Consider the following 24300-nt stretch of genomic DNA (forward strand, 5'->3'; position numbering starts at 1 on the left):
GGCATATTTATAAGCTGATACTTTTTATAAGCTTTTAAATAACTTGCAATTTTTGGTGATGAGATTGTGTTTATTTAAATCTTGTAAACTAAATTAGAACCACAGTTGGTTCAGTTCCGATGACAATGCATTTTAAGACGATCATGACTTGCTTAGTGTTGCGGAGTTCCTCCAGGAATACGCCTCAATAATAAACAGCAACTACTGAGTTTCTTGTCTATTCTTCTCGGTAGAATCTACATTCCGAACCGGTGCTAGCTTTAAGTTAAATAAAACGTGCTTGTAAAAGTTTACCACAATAAAATATATTTTGAATTTGATTGATTTTCAGCTTACACGCGATATTTTGTATTCTATAAAAACTAGTTTTTTTTTTTTATGGGGTTTAACTATAAAACTATTACTTTTACAACTAAGGTATATATTATCACCGATAAGTCTACAAGAATAGAATGAATTTTAAATTATAATTGTATATTTTCTAGGTCTTAGCGGAGACGAGTTCCATTTTGACGTGAACGGAGATGGTCCAGCAAGATATAATATATTGCACTTCAAGCAAGTGTCGAGAGGAGTGTATCATTGGGTTAAGGTTGGACAATACCTGGATGGAGAATTGCAGCTGCATGTGAATGGTAAGGATTCTCCTTCCTTATATAACAAGTTGCCCTTTTTTGGTTTATACTGGTGAAATAAGTTTTTAAGCTCCAATTTAAATACACACAAATAAATCATCAAAATCGGTGCAGCCGCTTAAGAGGAGTCACATACTCGTACACACATACAGAGAATTCATATATAAAAAGATATTTTTTTGACATTCTTATCACTCTCATCATTGACTCAATGACGAGGGTTTGTATCTTCTCTTGTCTTGACTTGTCTCAATTATTGTCTCGATTAATTACCATCACAAATTCTACAAAACAGCAATACTGAGTATTGTTTTTGTTCCAGCGTTTGAATTTGAGTGAGACAATGTAACAAGCAAAAGAGACTTACCATTTTAAATCCTAAGGTTAATGGCCTTTTCGTCACTTAGGAATCTTGTACGAGCATCATAAATTAAAAGGTTCTTATAGTGTCGTAAACGTGCAGAAATATCACCACTCTCATGTTCAGAATTAAAATGAACAATGATTTTTCAACAAATTTCTCGAAAAATTTATTTCTGATTAACGTTTATAGAGTTATAAGGTATAACATTTTACAAATTGAAGATTTCAGACATTTCGTTCTAACTGAACAATTCCCTACGATATTTCATAGTTCAATCACCCAAAGCAACTTAGAAATGTTGTCGAGCGAACAGGTATTGGACAAGATTTGATTATGATTTATGAACTCGCTGTAATTCATCCCCCAAAATTGTGACTGAGTCCATTTCTTAACCTAATTTCGAATGGAATGGAATACAAAATACTGAAAATAATATCCAACTATTTACAACCTACAATAATAATATAATATTTTAAATTTCACCAAATAAAAAAAATTACGATGACAAAGGCCGTCTAATTGCTAAAACGCAGTACCAGGAAACTTATTAGAGAAAAAATAATGCTATAATAGACAAATAAAGAGACAGAACTGTCTATAATAAAACACACACACACACAACCTATAACATTATATAATATAGTAGTGTGTGAAATAAAAAGGAAGATAAATAAATTGACCACCTCATAGGTATTATTGGTACTGGAAGAATAAAAACAACTTGTTAAACTGAAAATTTGTAGGATATAATTGTTGTATGAATGATACCAACCCAGTCAATGCCCATCACTAATCCTGACCATGATTATAGCTAGTATTCATGGTATATTATATAGATTTTATTGTAATGGTAAGGTATACTTAACATGCTGTATATTTTGAAGTGAATACAATTTTTAGTCCAACACTTCAATTAAATATTTTCATTTGCATAGAAACTCATCTTTGACGACCTCCGTGGTCAAGTAGTATGTACACCGGGTTTCATGGGTACGCTACTCTGAGGTCCCGGGTTCGATTCCCGGCCGAGTCGATGTAGAAAAATTTCATTAATTTTCTATGTTGTCTTGGGTCTGGGTATTTGTGGTACCGTTGTCGTTACTTCTGATTTTCCATAACACAAGTGCTTTAGCTACTTACATTGGGATCAGAGTAATGTACGTGATGTTGTCAAAATATTTATATTTATTTATCTTTGTAATTCTAATTTTCATACGTATTTGCTCGTACATTTTGGCTCGATATTTTCACAAAAGTATATTAAGAGAGAGACGAGATGCATTGGTTCAATTTTTTTGAAACGTCGTACTGCGTATCATTTTTGGATTATTTTTTAACATTTGTTTTTTTCGTTACCTAGAAATTCAATTCAAATGGGGAGAACGTAGACCGCCTGAATCGGTCTGCAGTGCGGAATGCGAGCTTGGTCAAGCCAAGCAGTACGTAGAGGGCGAAAGCTGCTGCTGGCATTGCTTCAACTGCACCCAATATGAGGTAATCAATTTTATTAAGTTGAATTATTTTTACCTATGATACAATGAAAGGATTTATAGTGCCCTGAATTAGATACTGTGAAATCTAATATCAGTTTATAATTAACGCCGGACGAACCCGTAGTCGAGTTTCGACCATTACAGAAACTTTGTGGAAAATATATTTGTATTTATTTCGAACATATTTTTTTTTACTTTTTTCATTAATAAAACCCTTCAATAGCTATAAATCAAAAAACAACAGAATATCTTTTGATAAATTGAGGAGGAAAATGTACTGAACTGTACTTTGATCATTCTTGTAAACGGGCAAAGTATTTATAAATAGATTAGCCCATTCCAAATTGACATGTATTAAGTCACACAGAAACTCAAATACACACAAAAAATCATAGAAATCGATCGAACTGTTTAGGACCAGTTCAGTTACATACAGAATATTTATATACAAATATTATAAAGTAGGACGAAAACTCATAGGAGAATCTCATTATTATACTAAAGCAAGTAATGAGACGGGCCATGTAAGTATAAGACATGAATTGGTAAATAATTCGGTGGTAGGGATCTATGCAAGCTCGTCTGGATAAGTACCAGCCATTCGTCAGACATTTTACCGTTAACTGCTAAACAGCAGTACGCAGTATCATTGTGTCCCGGTTTGAAGGGTGAGTGAGCCAGTGGTACTACAGACACAAGGGAAATAACATCTTAGTTCCCTAGTTTGGTGACGCATTGGCGATGTAGGAAATTGTTAATATTTCTTACAGCACCAGTCTATAGGAGGTGATGACTACTAGGTCACCTATTGGCTCGCCTACATGACAAAAAAAAACTGTCCATTATTTTGTTCCTTATTCCTGTAATGATGTTACACTTGCAATATTCAAAATTGGTTTAAGCACTGATTGCCACGCAGAGGAGCTTGCATTGTACCCTTCCATTGAAACTTTCTGCAAGAGCTGTATGAATTACTGAATCCTAAAAATCTGTCAATCTGCACGAATAACAATATCCTCTATACGTCAGTCGATCTATTTATCTTCATAGTCGTGAGATATTTACGATCCAGTTACTTATATTATTAATCATTGAGTTTAGCTATTAATCGTTATAATTATTTTTATTTCTGGCTATAAAAAGTTTTTATAGATTTTAACCGATATTGTAAAAACTTTGATTAATAAACACCGTTTTCAACTTTCTGAGAAGTTCAATTACTTACGATAATTATTCAATTTCTTGGATTTCTTCTTTTGCTATTTTCTAGTAGTATTTTAAACCAAGATTAATAAAATAAATTTAATATTGTATAAACTCTGAACTATAAATAGATTCAAATAAACAAACAAATAAACGTATACAGATAATTTTATGATAACCATACTGTTATCTTGCTATTAAATTCAATAAAATACACTCTAGATCGAAAACTACTAGACCAACTACAGACCTATTCAAAATCAATACATACATTGCTTGACAGACTGATATACAGATAAACAATGACGTAGACAAAGCCATTTTTTATTCGTCAATAATTGAACACGTATCACAATGAATTACTTTACTCTATAGAAGCGTTACTTATAGTAGAAAAGAGATTTGTCGTGTGACAAGCGGTTAGATCGAAGTTTCTTTCATTGTATATTATGTTTTGAATAACAGACATATTGGAATAAACTCACAACGCTTGACAATTAATAAATGATAAAGAATAAAATTGTGATTAAAAGCAAAAAAGAAAAACAGAGTAGATGGTTCCTTGGAACGATTTTTTCTTCCGCGACGATGTCTCTGGTTACCTATTATTTAAGCCGCATAAAAGAACTTCGTCCCAAAAAAAATCAATCAGTTCCCACGGAACCAGGGATGATATTTCACTTGAACTTGTTAACTGCCTGGAGGCATCGTTTCACTGCGAAGATGTTGCTCAAATGTAACATAAAAGTATTTAACGATTAACTTGCTTATATAAGATAAATTATTTTAACAACTACTTTTAACCTTAAAGTTTAGTGAATGAATAAGGGGTAAAAACGAACAAAGCCCGAGTGTGTTTAAGGGATTGAGATAAATCGACCCTGAACTTCCCTTAATTATGGTTGACTTGGGTTAATTTAATTTTAGAGGATTAGTTTACGTATTATTATGTAATGAACGATGCAGATTAAACTGATTAAATAACCCAACAACGGTTTAACTTCTTATCTAAGATTAATTGAATTTTATGATTCGAATTGGAATAATCTTTATTCGCCTGCTTTTAATCCTATTTGGTTGGTATAGGCTGCATAAAAGTTTGCATTTTGCAAACATGAATCCTCAATCCTCTTTAGGACAAAGATCCCGATTCTCTTCCAGGACAAATGTATCTTTAAAGTACTTATCTGTGAAGGTACGTAATCGCAACGTATCTGCTTCGTATGGAAGTTGTAATATTCAGACATGCAATGTTTGCGTTAGCGTGAACTCAATTCATTTGAACACATACAAACGTTCTATTGAAGAACCAAACTTACTTTGTTTGTAAAGAATAAGCATTAGGCCTTTTGTATTATAAATATACATATACATATTAACTAGAGTAATGATTTTATATTTCTCTTTCAACTACAATTAAATAATTATGACGATATCGTTGTGACTGATTTAAACCACGACAGACAATCTCAAGAAAATTTTAAATTAACATGGTTATTTTTATTATTAACAGTATTTAAAACGGGATATTTACCATTTTTTAATTTTTATTTGGTGGAGCTCCATATTTCGACATTATCTACGAATGTCTTGTTCACGAGACTGACGTTTGTGGGTAGATGTTGACGGCATTAGAAGTGTCCATATCGGACTACCGCCTTTCTCGTATGTTTGCTGCGTAAGCACTGGTTACTACTACCACGTATAGTAGTAGTGGTAACCAGTGGTAGTATACCCGCAAACGTCAGTCTCGTGAACAAGACATTCGTAGATAATGTCGAAAAATCGAGCTCGACCAAATAAAAATAAAAAAACCTGGTAAATATCCCGTTTTAAATACTGTTAGTAATCTCAAGAAAGACTGGTGAACTACGCACGACATATTATAGCTCACAAGGGTGTGCGCCAACACAGGTGCACTCTCTTTAACCTCATTCTCATAACCAGATGAGACAGCAAATCCGATACACTGGAAAGAGTTCAAGCGCAAGATCAACGGCTTTACATGCCTTCCACAGTACGGGAATGTACCCAATTCCAGCTGTTACGGAAAAAAAATTGATAGGAAATATCTTTTAATCGGTCCGACCTGAGGTTGACGAGCTCTGCGTCCTACTAGATCAATCAACCGTTCCCATAGTAGGAGCATAACTACATTAAAGTCTTAATGCCTCTACCGGTAGCAGAATGCAGAGTGCAGCACGTGATAAAAATAATATAAGACATTAAAATTTAATTTTGATAGAAAAAGCGTCTATACTGTTTTACCATAATTCTTTCCGTTTCCGCTAAGAACTTAAAATCTGACACACAGTAGTTTACAAATATATGAATTCCATTGTTATAATGTAATAATTATATACACAGAAACTTCAGCAGCGTGATTTACTAGAGTGGAATAAACCTTTATTAAAATTGTGTCTATTAATATGTTGTAATTTTTACACAGATCCGCTCTCCATACGTGGAGACAGCTTGCATGGTGTGCCCCAGAGGCACGCTGCCGGACCCCACCAGAACGGAATGCCAGCCGATTCCAGAGGCATACCTGAGACCTGATTCGGCGTGGGCGATTGGTGCTATGTCATTTTCGTCAGTTGGAATATTGTTGACTGCGTAAGTTTGATGAACTTTACTAAAAATGTTATACTTTTGGGTGCAGTGCTTTTTGCGAGCTTGACCTACACCTACACATCAGACATTCTATCGCCAAATAGCAATACTTAGTATCGCTGTGTTCCGGTTTGAAGTATGAGTGAGTAAGTGACGTAAGAACTTAGTTCCCAAGGTTGGTAGCGCATTTGTGAAGTAAGAGATGGTTTATATTCCTTCAGTGTCAATGTCTATGCTTGGTAATACGTACTTGGTAAAAAATATATATTTTCTTTATAAACAATTGCGTTTTAATAGGTGAGCTTAAGCTCGGGTTAATCAATAAAAACAACTTTTAAATTTATCAATACATCCTCGGGCAAGGTATCAGATTCTGTAATAAAACGCGGCAGATACTGTTACCTTTGCCAATTAATAAATTTAAAGCTAATGTTTAATATAAAGCATTTTTATCATCAATAGAATCTTAATAATAAATAATAAATATTGGACAACATCACTTACTTACATTAATTACTCTGATCCTAATGTAAGTAGTTAAAGCAGTGTTATGGAAAATCAGAAGTAACGACGATACCACATACACCCAGACTCAAGACAACATCGAAAACTAATTATCTTTTTCTACATCGACTCCGCCGGGAATTGAACCCGGGACCTCGGAGTGGCGTACCCATGAAAACCGGTGTGCACACTACTCAACCACTACTACACACAGTTCCCTATTAATACTTGGGACAATTCTATTGCGTTTACTGTCTCAAAAAGCATTGCTTACCATTTACGAATTCACAATATTCAATATTTTTACTGTGTTAAAACATAACTTACGTGCACAACGCTGAATCTATTAATTTTAAAATGTTAACAACAAAATTACATGTTCGGTTCGAAATTATATCCAACAAGTAAAGGTTTATTCGTAAGAGATTATTTAACGTGATAAAGTAGCCTTTGTAATTTATAATTTGCTTTTGTAAATTTCGTATGCATATTAAACAAAAAGGTTGCGTACATTATAATGTTCATTTCATATAACACGCAAGAATATGTTGTTAAAACTCTTACAGTATGCGACGTATGATAAATTATTTATATCCATCGGAGCACTTCGTTAACTTCACTATGTTAAACCTTTATGATATTATTTTTAGCGGCTACAGTTTATTAACTGGTGCACGGCAGACGTGATTAATTTTATAAAAGTGAATTACTCGGGAGTCACGATCAACTTACCGATACCGCACTATTAAAAATATTGTTAAAAGAATGATGATTAATGATCGGTAAACGTTAAATTATTTCGGAAGTTTAATTATGATATTGGTTAATTATAAAATGGATACGGAAATCTTCACCGATTGTGCGTTCAAACTTAATTGAATACCACTCAATTTTCATGCGCTTAATAAGTATGAATTATTTTGTGCTCAGTGATAAAGGATAACATCGTGAGGATACCTGCATATAAATCGGATGAATATCCCACATGTGTGGCTATTACGGCTTTAATGCGATCAGCTTAGTGGTGAAGTTCAGAACCTTCTTCTCAAAAAAAGAGGAGGACTTAGCCCAGTTTTAGGACGTTTACTGTCTGTTACTTATCACTAATATTATTATTGAAACTTACTATATTTGATTTTGAGGCCAAACGCTTGAAGTAACTTCCTATTAATATTTGTTTTAGATTTGTGTGTGGAGTTTGGGTCCGGCACAGCTCGACGCCTGTGGTGCGTGCGAGTGGAAGAGAGCTATCTTACGTCCTCCTTGCTGGTATCCTGATGTGCTACCTTGTCACCTTCGCTCTGGTGTTTCGACCCACGGATATATTGTGTTCAATACAAAGGTTTGCAATTTAAAACTATCTTTTATAATAGCCCAAAATCGAAAGGCATGACAGACAGGGTTTCATCATTATTACCTCCAAACATATATACATATACTCTTCGTACAGGACAAAGTATTGACTGGGCTATGCTTCGGCTTGAAGAGTGAGTTAAACAGTGTCATTACATGTCCACAATGAACATAACAACTTCAAATCAAATGCTTTGAATGAACTGATGAAATGATTTTTTTTTTCGCTGTCAGCGTCTATGACATATGACATATGGAGGATCACGTGCCATCAAATGGGCCATAAGCCCATCCGGCATTCTGTAATAAATAAAATATTATCTAATGAAATTTGAAATATCAATTCAATCACAAAATCGTAACTGAATTCAATCATCAATTCCATTTAACCTTTTCTGTCCTAGCACTTTGTGATTTCCAAACAGGAAATTCTCTTTATTATTTACCATCAATAAATAATTTCAATAGACACGAACAAAAGAGATATCATTCATATTACTGTGATACACAATTAGATTCGTCGTTTGTTTTGGTGCCCATATACTGCAGATTCCTATTTCGTATAGTCGACAGCATTTATACATTTGTTTTGTTAATACGTTCCCATTAGCAGAGCAGATTAATAATGTACAATGTTTCGAAAAGATTTTGTCTACGCTTATGTGGATTAATTCTCCCTCAGGCTATGATAATTGGTTTGTCTTTGGAATTGGATGTCGTGACTAAAATTCGTTAGGACAACTGATGTGTTCTTGGTTTGTGCGGATGTGTATTATAATAGAAGCGTTGATCAATACTGAAACCATTAGAAGAATGCTTTATTGAACAGCAGCAATTCGTGACTGTTCAGAATTAACCTTAAAACACTTGAAATAAATATCATTATTAAATGCTATTTATCAGTTTTTCTTTTTACTTTTGTTGTAGATTTGGTACCGGTTTCTGCTTCACGGTGGTTTACGCGGCTCTTCTTACAAAGACAAACAGGATATCCCGTATCTTCAATGCCAGCAAGCACTCCGCGAAGCGACCGATCCTCATATCTCCCAGCTCACAGCTAGCGATATGTACTGCGCTCGTATCAATACAGGTCAGAATATTATTTAAGCTGTTTTAATATAAATATAACAGTAAATAATTTACTAATGATTTCAGAAACTTTAAATATAAATAAATTCTAAATATAAAATTTACCATAAAATATTTCATTTTATCATGCATGATATAAATATAATTTACAGCATATTAGTACTCAGGAATAACGTCGCTTTTTCTGAGTGATTTTTTTTAGAATTGGTTCTTTATGATATAGGTATTTCTAATCTTCTATAGAATAAATAGTAAGTTTAACTTGTCTGATAATGAATTTTAATTATAAGTCGTGGAACTTTTAAATTCTCAACATTCTAAAAAGTAAAACTCGAGCGATTAAATTTTAATTTCCGCAACCCTTTATGGTTGAACAGTACCGCACATACAAGTCTCAAAGGGCGGAAATCGAACTTGACTAGTAACATTGTAATCAACTTCACAACAAGGGAATAAATTATCTTGTTAAAATTGATGCAGGATAAAGGGTGAAATAAATTGAGCTGGTGTAAAATAATATTGACACATAAGGCACATCATACTCAAGTCTCAAGTCTTTTTACTGGGTAGGATTACTCAACAGATTTTGTACAGCAAACTGGAATACTTAGTATAGTCGTGCTCCGGTTTGGAGGCTGAGTAATCCAGTGTAACTACAGGTATAAGGTTCTTTACATCTTAGCTTCCAAGTTTGTTGAAGAATTGGTGATGTAAGAAATGTTTAATGTTTCTCACTTAGCTATTATCTATGGACGGCGGTGACCACATTCAATCAAGCAGCCCATTTATCCGTCCTAGCATAAGTAGGTTAGATAAATGTGCTAAAATAAAAAATAAAATATTATAGATTTATATATGCAAATCTTTGGAGAGGCCATTGCCTCTGCCTCTGCCTATGGCACAAAAGAACTCCATACATCAAGTACTCCAGCCCTATATGGGCCAGTAAACCAATGAGGCATTACAGAATAACAAACAATCCTTTAACAAACTTATACATATGTTGATACATACATTTCTGACAGCTCCTCGAAAGCGCGTTCTGCTTTCTCGAAAAGTTTTCTTAGTTATGAAGTTGTGGAACTCTGATTTTATAAATTCGAAACTTAAATGGAGATTCGTCTAAGTTTTTGGTAACATAACATCACCACAATAAACAGGTTTCTTGACGCTCAGCTTTGAATAAATATGCCCTCGTGATCCTAAGTACCTAACTTAGTTGCTTACGACACAACTTCCTTAGTTTTGAAATATAGTAGTGCTATATTTTGCTAGATACACTTGCATATATGAATAAACATTTTGGAATAGTTTTTACTTATGTATACATAGCAAGTGCGTCGGTACTACCCACTTATTAAAATAGTCTATTAAATTTAACGCCAACATTTAAACTAGCCGAGATGGTAAAGTGGTTAGGATATGTGAATCTCAATTGAAGATCTCTGGTTTAGATCTTAAATCCGGGTAAATTTCAACTTCAATGGGGAGATAGGAAGATATATTCATATGAACTTTAGCCATACGAAGTCGAGACGAGCAGCTAGTTTCATATAATTGTTTCGCATCTAAATCGTCATCGTTCCACAAGGATCAAATTTGGGTCCCTTTCTATTTCTAGTATATAAAAATGATCTTCCTCTCTATTTTAAAGGTATTTGTGATATAGTATTGTTTGCTGACGATACTTCATTGAATTTTAAGGTCGAAATGTAAAGGAAAAACTGACTATGACGATGTGAACAGTGCGCGATTGGTTCACCGTAAATAATTTAGTTTTGAATGTTACAACAACAAAATCCGTGTGTAAGAAACCTTACCAAATATTAGAAAGAAAAAATCTTGATGTAGCTGTTACAAAACAGTTAAATTATTTATTATTGATAGATATATACATCGATATGCACTGTAAGTAATATTAATCATTCATAGTCGCCAACCTTGGTAACTAAAATGTTATGTCCCATCTGCCACACCCTTCAACCTTCAATCTAGTATTGCTGTTTGGTGATAGAATATATGGTGAGCAATTGGTACATATCAAGGCTTGAGCCCAAAAACTCCAATCACCAACTAAGCTATAACTATATTTAAAAATAGGAATTCCGAAACACTCTTTTGATTACACCTACGTTGCACTATCTCGTATCTTTCTTGATAATCTTATTTTAAGCCAGTTCAGACACGTACTAGTTCGCTATCCATTGGTTTCTCAGATTTAGGAGAATGTCTAAAGTAAATACGATGTGTTAAGTTCACATCTTCCAAGAAACTTAGTTCTCGCAGTTTTAAAGCGAATCGATAATTACGTTTTATTAGATTAATACTATGTACTAGTAATATAATATAGGTAATATTCCAGAGCAGATATAATATATTATAGCTATGCTTTATTTAGGGCGTTTCTTATTCAAGTCGATGCTTTACTTAGTGCTAACATGACTAAATTCCTGGTTCACCCTTTTCCCATTAGACAACCAAACCTTCTGCTTCCTCTTTACTTATAGACACAGCAAAAATGAGGAATGTTCTTCCGACGTCTCTTCAAGGCAAGGGTGAATAGGCATCTTCCAGGAAAGTGTGTTCCATCTTAGACTATATCGGTACTTATGCGTGAACCTATAATTACACTGGCTTACTGTTTATATATAACGGAATATGACAGTACTAAGTAATAAAATTAATGAAAGAGATTGAGAAGGTCCTCCACAAAGACATACCAAGTAATTTGATATTATTACATTATATACTTGTGACTTCTTTGAGTTTACAAGATCGAGAACTCTTTTAAAAATATTCTCAGTAATATATAAAAAGTAATTTATTAAGCAAATCAAAGGACATAAAAAGATCCTCGTTTTACAAATGATTTAGCGTTTAAGTTTGGCGTTAATATCAGCATTTTATCGAAAAAAATAATGTCCTATGAGAGCAATAAATTTGAAAACTAGTGACCCAAGCAGTTTTATTTTTTTCCAACAGACAAGATTTGCAATTCAAGCGTGTGCCATAAATTCTTTGTGTTTTAGTTCCAACTTTTTTTTTCTATTTAACAATATATTATATTTATGCGTATGAGCCGATATGGCCCAGTGGTTAGAACGCGTGCATCTTAACCGATGATTTCGGGTTCAAACCCAGACAGGCACCACTGAATTTTCATGTGCTTAATTTGTGTTTATAATTCATCTCGTGCTGGGCTGTGAAGGAAAACATCGTGAGGAAACCTGCATGTGTCTAATTTCAACGAAATTCTGCCACATGTGTATTCCGCCAACCCGCATTGGAGCAGCGTGGTGGAATATGCTCCAAACCTTCTCCTCAAAGGGAGAGGAGGCCTTTAGCCCAGCAGTGAGAAAATTTACAGGCTACTAATGCTAAAAAAAAATACGTAAAATGTCGCTTCTAGTATCATGAACTGTTTTTTAGTAAGTTAAATGAGTAATGCTTTCTAGTAATGTTAAATGACTCAATTTCATTACCAATATATAAAAGTAACAGCCCGTTATCGTCCCACTGCTGGGCAAATGCCACCTCTGCCTCCTTTTGAAGAGTTTGGAGCTTACTCCACCACGCTACTATAATGCAGGTCAGTGGATACACGTGGCAAATTCTTATCCACCTCGTGCAGGTACCTCCCGATGTTCCCGGCCACCCCGAGCGTTGAAGAATTTACGAGATGAATTATAAAAACAAATTAAGCACACGAATTCAGTGGTGTTTGCCCATACACCCAGTTTGGTTTGAACTCAGAATCATCGGTCAAGGTTCACGTCTGGTGATGCCAGCCATGATGACCCTTTGGATGGATGGTATTTCAATATATTTTTTCCTAGTTTTGCCGTTGTTTTATAAGGTATACCAGTAAATAAACTATTATAATAATAATTAAATGTAACATTTCTTTCAAATAAACTTAACTCTTTTGTAACTATGCAATAAAGATGCCAAATAGTCATCCAATCAGATAGAACGAGATTTTTCGCCATTAATAAATTTATTCCTTATTGGCATGGGTTATGGAAAATTTTAATGCAAATAAATAACAAAAAAAAATTAATAAAGTCCCATTTAAACAAAAAACTATAGCCGTTTTATTTTCAAACAAGAATGAATTTTCGTAGATCCATAATTGCCATCTGATCCCTGTTACCTGATGAAAGATAGTTATTAAAACGAAAGCGGTCGTACTTTGTGTTACCAGATCAGTATAACCATTAGACCCTATTAGTCAGGATTTCAGGATGCTAAATATTACTCGCTGTTTTAGCTATTGTTGACATATCTATAAATATACATTTTCACAACAACCTTTGTGCTGATAACCTGAACAACGTTGGTGATGAAAACCAAAGTTGTGTAATTATTGGTGACTATTGGAAGATGCAGAAACTAACCAACCAATTTTTTGACCAACTTTTTTGGGTTTATTTTAACTGTGTCATAGCTATTGTTAAACTTTTATCCAACATTTTGTCACATATAGCATATTAATGTAAATGAGATCGCCTTTTTAAAGGTTTATCATACACTATAATTCTACGATGTTTTGTAAATCTTTGTGCAGTTTGCAAACAAACAAACATGATTATACAGTAAATGAATTTACAGACATGCGGCGCAAATAGACTTTAAAGCCTCCCAAGCGTGCTCGGCTCCCGTGTACACACACCCAAGTTGCGATTCACAGAAATAGCTCTAAGCTCGTTCTCGCGAACTTTTAAAGCAGGTTTTAATGCACATTTATTTACTACTGGCCACTCTAAATTTGTAATGAAAAATAAATATTAGAGTAATACGCAAATATCTTCAGAGTCTGTCCACTCATGTTAACTACACATAAAATTATACTTATGTCCGTTGACACGAGTATAATATTATGCTGCTATACTTTAATACTCTCTGTATTAAAGAATATATTTACGTTTTTTTTTATACCTATGTTAGGGAGAGAAATTTTGCCGCGAAAATCCCAATGACAAACGAGTTGAGAATGAGTTTTCATGGTAGGGATTACTAGGAGCTATTATTTAACCATCCATCTTCAGTTAAGATCTACAAGCTTTTTTCCACAAGGCCTTCTCGGTTCCTAATAGCAATGAAAAGAGGAAAACTTAACCAAAAATTGCGGGTTTTAACCTGGCGAAGAACTTGAATGATGAAATTCTGCCACATACTAACGAGCAGCTTGGCAGTATAAGTAGCAAATATTTTCCACAAGAGACATTTAAAACTACAATTAAACATAAAACTAGAAATACCGTATTCTCCTTACCTTAAAACAATATTGGTATATATCGTATCGTTCTTAATAATCTTCTATTAAAGTTATTTGTTTGATATGGGACCTAAAGATTGTAACTCTATTATACGTGTTTAATTGTAATATATTTTATGATTCCAAAAATATGCATATTAATCTATCTATAACATATTTAATGAAAAAAAAATATTTCGTGATACTGATTAAGGTATGACATCAAATGTTGGATTGGCCAATTTGTGAGGTGCTCGTAAACTCGGCGTTATATGACTGGTCGTTATATTTTCAGATTAAATTACTCGGCTAGAGCAATTTGCGACCTTAGAACAGTGAACTGAGTAAAAAATGACATCAAATTAAGCATAAGAGAGCTGAAGGAAATAGGTAATTGGAATTCGTATTCACTGATTTCCATATTCCTATCCGTATACGTATAACTCTGTATAAATCTAATTTAATATCAAATGTATTGCTGGTTTTTCTCAGTAGAATCTGCAATCCGAATTGATTTTGGCTTTAAATTCAATTTAATCCTGTAACGTGATGATTTTAAATTAGTTATAAGAGCTTACTTGAATATTTTGATTTTGAATTAAGTATGTCATAACACTTTTCACAGAATTGAGGCAAAATATTTAGGCCAAAAATATAATCTGTACAAGTCCCACTGTTCGTCAAAAAGCTCTACTTGTATTTGGTACGTCACGAAGCTCTTCCTGAGGAGTAGTGGATATATTCACCTGGCAGAATTTTATGCAATACATGCAGGTTTTTTTACACTAAGCATAATATGAACTATTAGCATTAAATAGAGATTTAATCGAGCTTTATTTTAGTTGAGGTCAACGTGTGCTACTTCCAGAACATATCAGCTCTTCAAGCTCATTCAAGTGCTTCATACTCGACACATTTTTGACTAAATCATCTATATATACAAATCGTTAATGAAAATTTGTTCGGTTATGAAACACTTTAGTAACAAAAATATAAAAAAACTCTTTTCCTTATACATAAAAATTACTAATAAATATTTTTTTGGACATTGTCCTATTCTCAATTTTATCTCAACACAGGACGCATTTCTTCCTTGGTGGTGAAATCATAATTAAAGAATCCTATGCTAGATAAAAATCACTCACATGGCTATCCATCAACCCATATTAGAGCAGTTTTGTGGAATAATTTCCACCCCTACTTCTCAAAAGCAGAGAAAATCGTAGCCCAAAAGTAGGACATTTACAGCTGTTACTTTATTCTTTTACTTACATAAAAATGTTAAATAGTCAACAATTTTGTACCTACGTACATACATTTTGATTGTCTCCGTGATTAAAGTCTGTAATTAAAAAACCTAAGGGCTTAACAAACAATGTTCTTGAAATAATTGAACATCGGCTTAGTTGAAATGGTGGCAACATTATATGGTCTGATAATTATATACCTACAATGATTAAAGACAGCCAATAATAAAAATTAGGTTATGAAAAATACTTAATTTAACGTGAAGTGGTGCGCATTCATGAGTAAATAGGTTATCGACTATACATTATCGAGGCTCCGAATCGTACATTCCAATCCCTATTGTCTAGTCCAATGAAACGTCAACCCGACGTGAACGGATTGTGATCAAAATCAACGGCATTACGTGCTATGCCTCTAGACAAACCCAATAAACTTTGCTGCCCAAAAATGTATTTATTACAACTACAAGATATTTCACACTGAATACGAAGTAGCAATTTGTATGTATCAAAGAAATGTAGGTACTATTCAGTAGTCTATTCGAACAAAATTTTAGAAAATTCTAAATTCAGGCCTATATCTTTAACTTTCCAGACTAAATAAATCTGTAGACGTATTCGCTTTCCGAATAATCAAAACTGTCTGGCCGTGTGTTCCAGATCCTCGATATTCGTTGTCATTTAGTCGCAAATTCTAGTATCCTTTGATGCCAACCCTACACGAGGGTCACGTCGCAAAGGCTACTAGGAGCACGGAATGCATAAAACATTTGAAATCTGTCCCATATAAGTAGCGTGGTCAGAAGACCCTTATAAAATAAAATAAAAGCCTCTTTCGTTTTTTTAAAGAAAAGGTAGAAGAGATCTAGTATTAGTAGTCGTAAATTCAACAAACTGTCTTACTAAGAAAAGAATGTTTAGATTATCTGAAACAATATTTATGGAAATTGTATTCTGTTAGATGAAATCTTCTAATATTATTAAGCAGTAAATGTTTTAAATTGAAAGCTATATTAGATTTAAATTAAAATAATCATTTTTAAATCCAACTCGTTTTGTTGTACTCGAGACAAAAGTTCTTAGAAAAGTCTAAGAACGAATAATATTAGCCTATGGAAGAAATTGTTAAAACTGCTTCTGTGTGTGTTTCTGACAAGTCAAAACCTTTATAATTTTCCCTGTTGTTGCATAGTTCATGCATTTATCTCGTTATTCTTCTTAAAAAGGACAAAATTTACCTGTAATTTACTAATATAAGAGTATTAACGGCTGATTCACAATATATTTATGATAATATAATGTTTATACGGAAGAATACACAAAAATATTCCATAAAAGCTTAATACAAGAAATAAAAATTAACTTGTACCTCCTACTTTAGTTTTGCATATTGGCAGTTTTGTATTGAAACAAACCGTAAAGTTTTCTAAAATATCAATTTATGCGGTCATTAAAGGAGATTTTCCCATCAGAATATTTGATAAAAGAAGGACTTCAAAAAGTATCTTCGTCAGCATCGTTCACTGGACACTGACTTGCCAGACATCGATTAACCACGACCCAACCCTTATCAATTGCACCTATCAATCTTTTTAAATTGCTGTGTCGGATGTTAGCGGGATACGGGATCATTCATAATATTATATCCTTTCTTTTAAAATTATATGGATTATTTTTTATAAAAAGAAAGATTTTGCTTCTTTTTCATTTTTAATTTCAGGAACTTAAATTTTTTCGGAATCACTTTAAAATAATATACAGGAACGATATATATATTGTTAAGGATGTTCTTTTGGTGAGTTGGCTTTAAAAATTTTGTCTATTTTTTTATATCCACAGGTGCTCATTGTGGTGGTGTGGATGATAGTAGCCCCAGCGCGCGCCATGTTTCACTATCCCACCAGAGAAGACAATATGCTTGTCTGCGATTCGTACGTGGACGCGTCCTACATGATCGCCTTCTTCTACCCCATCGTTCTCATCGTGGTCTGCACGGTTTACGCAGTCCTTACAAGAAAGATACCCGAGGCGTTTAATGAAAGCAAACATATTGGTAAGTACTAACAATCTTCTAACATCTAAGATATTCAACATTGATGCACCTAATCTTAGTTTTATAGATCTGATCAAAATAAAAAAATGCAATGGAAAGTATGTCCAATGTCAGAAGAATAAATTCGCGCACAATGAAGTTCCACAACGGAAAACATTTTGTCCACAAATAATTACCAATTGGTTTTTATTCACAACTCCTCAACTTCAGCTATTACAAGAGAATATAGGAGAAAAAGGCTAAACTATATCGTCTTTATCTCTTTGTAGATAAATACGGGCTTAAAAACAAAAATATTTGCATAAACCATTCAAAATATAGAAAGTTTAATTAAGTCCAAAGTTGCCACGATCATTATAGTTGATCAGAACTCTACAATAGATTCACTTCAGAGTGATCTAGAACCATTACTTGTAAACCGACATCGCTTTTGTTGTGGTCCATTGTAACTATACAATAGCTTCCGAGCTATCAGCTCTAGTATAATGCATCGATATTTATTAAGTCCGTTAGCATACAGTTTATTTCCTTGGAAAATTTCTCATTATCAAAGACATCAATAATTTGCATTCAATCTGAATTCATCAAAATAAGTTTGTTTCGCAGTACGTACTAAAAACATATTCATTCATCTGAAGTTGCCGCCTTATGTAAGCTGCATGAAAATAATATAGCAAGCTTTTAAGCAGCCGCCTATAATATGATGCCAACCCTCTTTGGTATTTTGCTAGTTGGTTAGTTCCCTATAAAGTTTTGGTCTTCCCTAATCAACTCTTATTGTTCTGTTTAACAATAAAATCTATTCTTATAAAGAGGAACGTTTTTCTGAAAAAACTACATGTAATTTATACGAGAACATATTTCAGCGTATAATATGAGTAGCACTTCGTAGTTTCAACGGTTTTGAATTTAGACTAATAACGTGACATGCGTTAATTCTATTCTTCTTGTATTGTCATTACTACAGTTTACACGTGTATTAATATAACTTGTATATTCATCTAACAAATTGAGTAGAAAAAAACTCCATTATCAAAAACATAATGAACTTGTAGTTACAAATGAAAGTCTTCATAATGGAAAGGTTAATTGAGTTATACTTTTAAGTGAATTTAAAAGCTTGGAAAATATAACGACTACCTCATTTCTTACCCTTCGTCTTTTGGCTTTTTTTCTACAGTTATAAGTTTCGCTCTCGCTTCTCTTAGTTAAAACGTTTTTCTCATTTGTTGTTTTATGTCTTCCATTTTACGTAAGACCTCGACCTGACAAGAGAACACTTAACATTTTAAGTATTTTTATGAAAAAAAAAATATATTTTTGTCTATGCCATGTTCATCGAAAACTGTACCTATGCTTTAAGTTTTGAACTAATAATATTCATACAGCTAACACGAGTTTGGGATTTAGGGCTAGTATGAAAATTGTAAGTAGGGGTTGTTTTTTTTTATTTACTTTTATATCATAAGCCCTTACGAAAACGATTTTAGACCTTATCCTTCTCTTAAAACTATTTTCATAGATTGTATGCGATTTCTAAATGTTGTATCTTAATTTTAATAATGAAGAAAGAATATCTAAGGACTTGAATACAATACATATCGAAATCAATGTATATTAAATTTGAGTAATTATTATTTTGTCAAATCAGTAATTTTAGTATACTTTTATTTGATAAAGGATTTTATTCAATGCGAGAAAAAAACAATAATTTGTTGATTTTCAGGCAGGATTTATAAATTTAATAATATTTATTAACATACCTTTTTTTATAGTATTGGTTGGCGGACGAACATATGGGCCACCTGATGGTAAGTGATCACCACTGCCCATAGACAATGGCGCTGTAAGAAATATTAACTATTCGCCAATGCGCCACCAACCTTAGGAACTAAGATGTTATGTCCCTTGTGCCTGTAGTTACACTGGCTCACTTACCCTTTAAACCGGAACACAACAATACTGAGTACTGTTGTTTGGCGGTAGAATATGTGATGAATGGGTACCTACCTGAACCAACTTACTGGTGGTAGGGCTTTGTGCAAGCCCTACCACCAGTAAGTTGGTACAGACGGGCTTAAACATGTTATATATTAAATACCTATGTTATTTGTTACTAAAATGAGTACCGATTGGTTTTATCCGGCTTATCAGCACAATTTAAATTTCGAACTGGTCGACGTATTTCAAAACCAAGGGGATCGCAAATGATATACTTTATGAAGTTTGACAAGGCTCTATTATCTCGTCTAAAAACAAAGATCGTTTATAATGTTGGGTATAAAAAAAATTCACAAACAAGTTTACCAACTACATAATTGAATCAAACAAATCATTTTAAATTAGTAATTAAATAAAATCAGAGTGACAAATAATTGGGTGAACCAACATTTCGAACAATATATCATAAACAAACCGCCGAAAATTGGTGCCAGGGGACTCATTACTTTTAATAGACAGTCCTGGAGCGAAATTCGCCGAACTTTCCTTTTAGGATCTTTGCGAAATTACTAATCAACTTTTTCATTTATATTACTTTCAAACATTTATTTTTCATAAATACAGATTAGTTATTGTTAAACTTAGTTCTTAAAAGAAGAGAAAATATTTAACCAAATATTGGAGACGACATAATGAGATATTAAAAGAGGGTATTAAAGCCGAATGCCTAATTTATATTTTTCACAAAAAATACTTTTTATTTACTTGCAAGGCTTAGAAAAAATACCATTATTCTAAGTAATATTAGCATCTGCATTATGATATACCGATATGATATATGATATACAATAAGCATGAGGTCCAAAAAGTATCTGGTTCCTGTGGAATCGAATCGAAAAATAGTAAGCATTGCTGTTTGGCGGTAGAATATTTGATGACATAATTGTACTTACCCAGAGGGGCTTCCACAATGTCCTAAAATCAAGAAGTCCAGCACATTCAAATTTCTTCAAATGTATTTCTTCAGCGCACAGCAAAAGAAGACTAATAAGAATAAATTTGGTTGTATAGTTGGTTGCCTTAGATGGATGGTGATGTGGTTATTAATAAGCCTTATTTATCTACAGGTTTCACGATGTACACAACCTGCGTGATATGGCTGGCCTTCGTTCCACTATATTTCGGGACAGCCAGCCATGTACCGCTGAGGATCACCAGCATGGCTGTCACAATATCACTCAGCGCAAGCGTGACTCTCGTATGCTTATTCTCTCCGAAGGTACCTTTGCCATTATTGTATTCCAAACAAATATATGAACAAAATGTAATTGTAATTTTATTTAAGAAAGATAATTTATACCCATAAATTATGCCATATACTTTAAGATAACACTTACAGATATATACCATTCGTTAGGTTAGGTTATTTCCTATATAGGAAACTGGACAATCGTGACGTCATTTGCAGCTGTTATTACACAGACTTACTCACATTCCAAACGAAAGATTAGTTTTAAAGACGGAATAATAAGTTTCAACGCCTTAATATCAGAACTTGACAAAAAAATCTCAATCAGTCCCTTTAGCTCTTACAAAAAAAATGAAAATTTGGTGTTTTACCAAACTAAAATATTTTCCGGTAAAAAGAAACATCATAAGAAAAGTTCAGAGAAATATGCGAGTACTGGCCTTCAGTGTCGAGTCGTTGGGTCGAAATTATACGATTATAAATTTTTCTATTACGGTCGCGGTCTTTTGTGTCACCTTCGCCCAAAGTATATCAAAATATAGCCATAATTATAATCTTAGAACTACCCGTGTTTAGAGGCTGTGCTTGACTGTATTTGTATGAGAATATAGAATCACCGTACTAGAGTTATAGATATATTATTTTATATACTTGAATAGAACAAAAATAAAGTAAATAAGTAAGTTAAAAGAAGGCTTAGATATTGAAACTAGTTTTTTCAGGCAAAATTTGTATTTCCATAAAGAGCGCCAACTACAGTACAACTATTTGTTATATAACAAACAAGTATTAATCTCGGCTTTACGCTCGTGCAATATGGCTAGTGACTAATATTCTTGTTAAATTTTAAAAATATTACATATTATTAAATTACCTTTACACATTCACAACGTCAAATTGAAAAACTAGCAAATAAACCCAATCTTAGCCCTGTGGCTTAGCTAGTTGGGCAAGATCCCAGGTGCATAGGAAAAGAATCGACCCCTTACCAGAGGGGGTAAAGCTTATATTACCCTTCAAAATTAAAGATAGAAAAAAAAATCTTTTGAGCAGGTTCGACATTTTCTAGCTCCAGGAGCTGGCGAGTTGGCCGCTCGCTCGCTCGTTCTTTTCAAAGCTTAGGTTAGAGGGCCCCCTGAGTTCCGGTGACCTGGTACACTGCACCTGGCTCTACGATAGCTAAACCATTGTCTTAGCCCCTCGAGGAGTGAATTAAAAAAAAATAGCCTATATTCGTCCTTGGGGTTCTATAATTCGCGCACGTATAAAGCGTACCGGACAGACAGGCAGAGTTACTTTCTCCTTTATAATATTAGTATAGATTTTCTTTACTTACAGCTGTATATTATCCTGATCCGGCCTGAGCGTAACGTGAGACAGAGTATCATGCCGGTGCGGTACAGCCGCAAGCCGCCCACGCTGAACATACCACATCCACAGAGTAAAAGTGAGTATTTACAGTATAACTAATAAATTTCGTAAATAAACTTGCAATCTACATCCTTTGCAATGGAGAAATCTCGAATTATGCATTTTGATAGTTATGTAATCTTCTTTGTTTATCTAGTGGCTTAATAACGTGCAGATTTTGGGTTCTTAGCTATAAGTCCTGGTTAGATTCAATTAAATTATTATGCCCATTCGGTGACTCTGTTACGAATAGCTGCCATTGTCTAAGCTGGTCTGGAGGATATCATGTAATCAATCAAATATTTAAAAAAAAGTCTTTAATGCAAAACCAGACGGTTGGTCTTCTTTTCTGCGTTTTATTTATTTGTCATTTAAGCCATAATAATATTTTATTGATTTAAATCTTAAGCAATCGATATTTTGTAAATTGTATGTATTACAATGATTGAGTAACATAAAAGCGAGAAAAGGATTACTTGTTTTTTTTTCTTAATTAGCTAAAATAAAAAACGTGTTCTTGTTCTTAACTGATAGGATTTCATTCAACATAATATTTCCTTCACCACCGAGCAAGGGATGAATTGTAAAAACAAATCTTTTAATCGATATCAATCGGTATTCGATCCCACGGTGTTTGATTAAATTCAACGAATTCTAGTGATGTCATCTGAGCTCGGAGAGAAGTTTATAAATTTTATAAATTTGAACTACACTTATTTGTTTCTGATGCTTACGATTGTATGTTAAATGTAATTAATCTTCCAGAACCACCGTGTGCTGATAAAGAAACACAAACCGATCCAGCTGATTTCAATAAACTAACAAATGGACAAACAGTACAATCGAAAGATGACAAACAGATCGAGAAGATTGATAAAAACATTAAAGATACAAAAAGCGATAAACTAAAAGACGATCTCAAATGCAACAACGTGAAACCGAATCACGACGATAAGTCGATAACGATGAACGATAAAGCCGAGTCCTTATAGCAACGAGAATCATCTAAATCTTTGAACGACGTCGTCGTTAAAACAAATAATTGCTTTAAAAAGAAATGCTGTTCCTGCAAACTCAGGGAACGTAAACCGATTGTGGTCTAAAGTCTAGAGTCTAGAAATTTCTATAAAATCTGTACATATTTTATCCCGTTATATTTAATATGTAAATAGATAAGGTGAACATGTATATATAAAGCAAAAGACGCATAGTGATATTGTATATAGTGGTAAATATCGTTTGTATCGAAGTGTATAGGTCTATGATATTGATATACAGGGTGTTGCACTGAGCCAGGACGAGATGAAGACTATTGCGGCTATATTTAACTTATTTACAGCCTTTATACTATAAGACGTATCACATGTATATAATTAACATATCAATATTAATTAATGAAGTAATATTGAATCATATCTCTAAAAAAAGTAATCTATTATAATGAAATATATGTAAGTCTTTATATTTAAATAAAATATTCGAATATATCACTATAAATTTTAAAAATTGTTATTACATATCTTTAAATAAGTATATATATGATGTAATGTGACTAATAATTATATTATGATAGCGCCCTTATTGTAAAATATTTTTAAAAGTTTTCAAGAATCATTATAATCGGATGAATGATCTAGGAACGCATTCGAATCATACAAACATAATTATATGTATATATAATAGTTCATAATTGTATAAAATCTTGTACTTTTAATCTTTGACAGGCTTATTATTGAATGCAATCGGCAATTATTATCACGTAAACGCTTCTAGTTGCGAAATAAATACGACTGTCAATGTTACAAGACAGTTATCTACATTTCCAAACTTATAGTTAAATCTATCAATGCACTTATTCTTAACATAAGTCTCTCTATACTTAACTTTTA

At 33.2% G+C, this 24300-nt stretch overlaps 1 protein-coding gene across 1 annotated transcript in view; it reads left to right on the forward strand.

Moving 5' to 3' along the window:
- The window catches only part of LOC125068285 (metabotropic glutamate receptor 2-like), an 86057-nt gene extending 62323 nt beyond the window's left edge, over positions 1-23734 (forward strand). Inside the window, exons 9-17 of the mRNA XM_047677389.1 lie at positions 486-635; positions 2360-2493; positions 6145-6311; positions 7996-8154; positions 9093-9255; positions 17598-17811; positions 20880-21031; positions 22340-22463; positions 23180-23734. Of these exons, the coding sequence (XP_047533345.1) occupies positions 486-635; positions 2360-2493; positions 6145-6311; positions 7996-8154; positions 9093-9255; positions 17598-17811; positions 20880-21031; positions 22340-22463; positions 23180-23403 (1487 nt within the window). The 3' untranslated portion in view covers positions 23404-23734. The remainder of the gene's footprint in view (positions 1-485; positions 636-2359; positions 2494-6144; positions 6312-7995; positions 8155-9092; positions 9256-17597; positions 17812-20879; positions 21032-22339; positions 22464-23179) is intronic.
- Positions 23735-24300: the final 566 nt, after the last annotated feature.

Source organism: Vanessa atalanta, chromosome 13, assembly GCF_905147765.1.
Source record: "Vanessa atalanta chromosome 13, ilVanAtal1.2, whole genome shotgun sequence".
NCBI classification, from domain to species: domain Eukaryota; kingdom Metazoa; phylum Arthropoda; class Insecta; order Lepidoptera; family Nymphalidae; genus Vanessa; species Vanessa atalanta.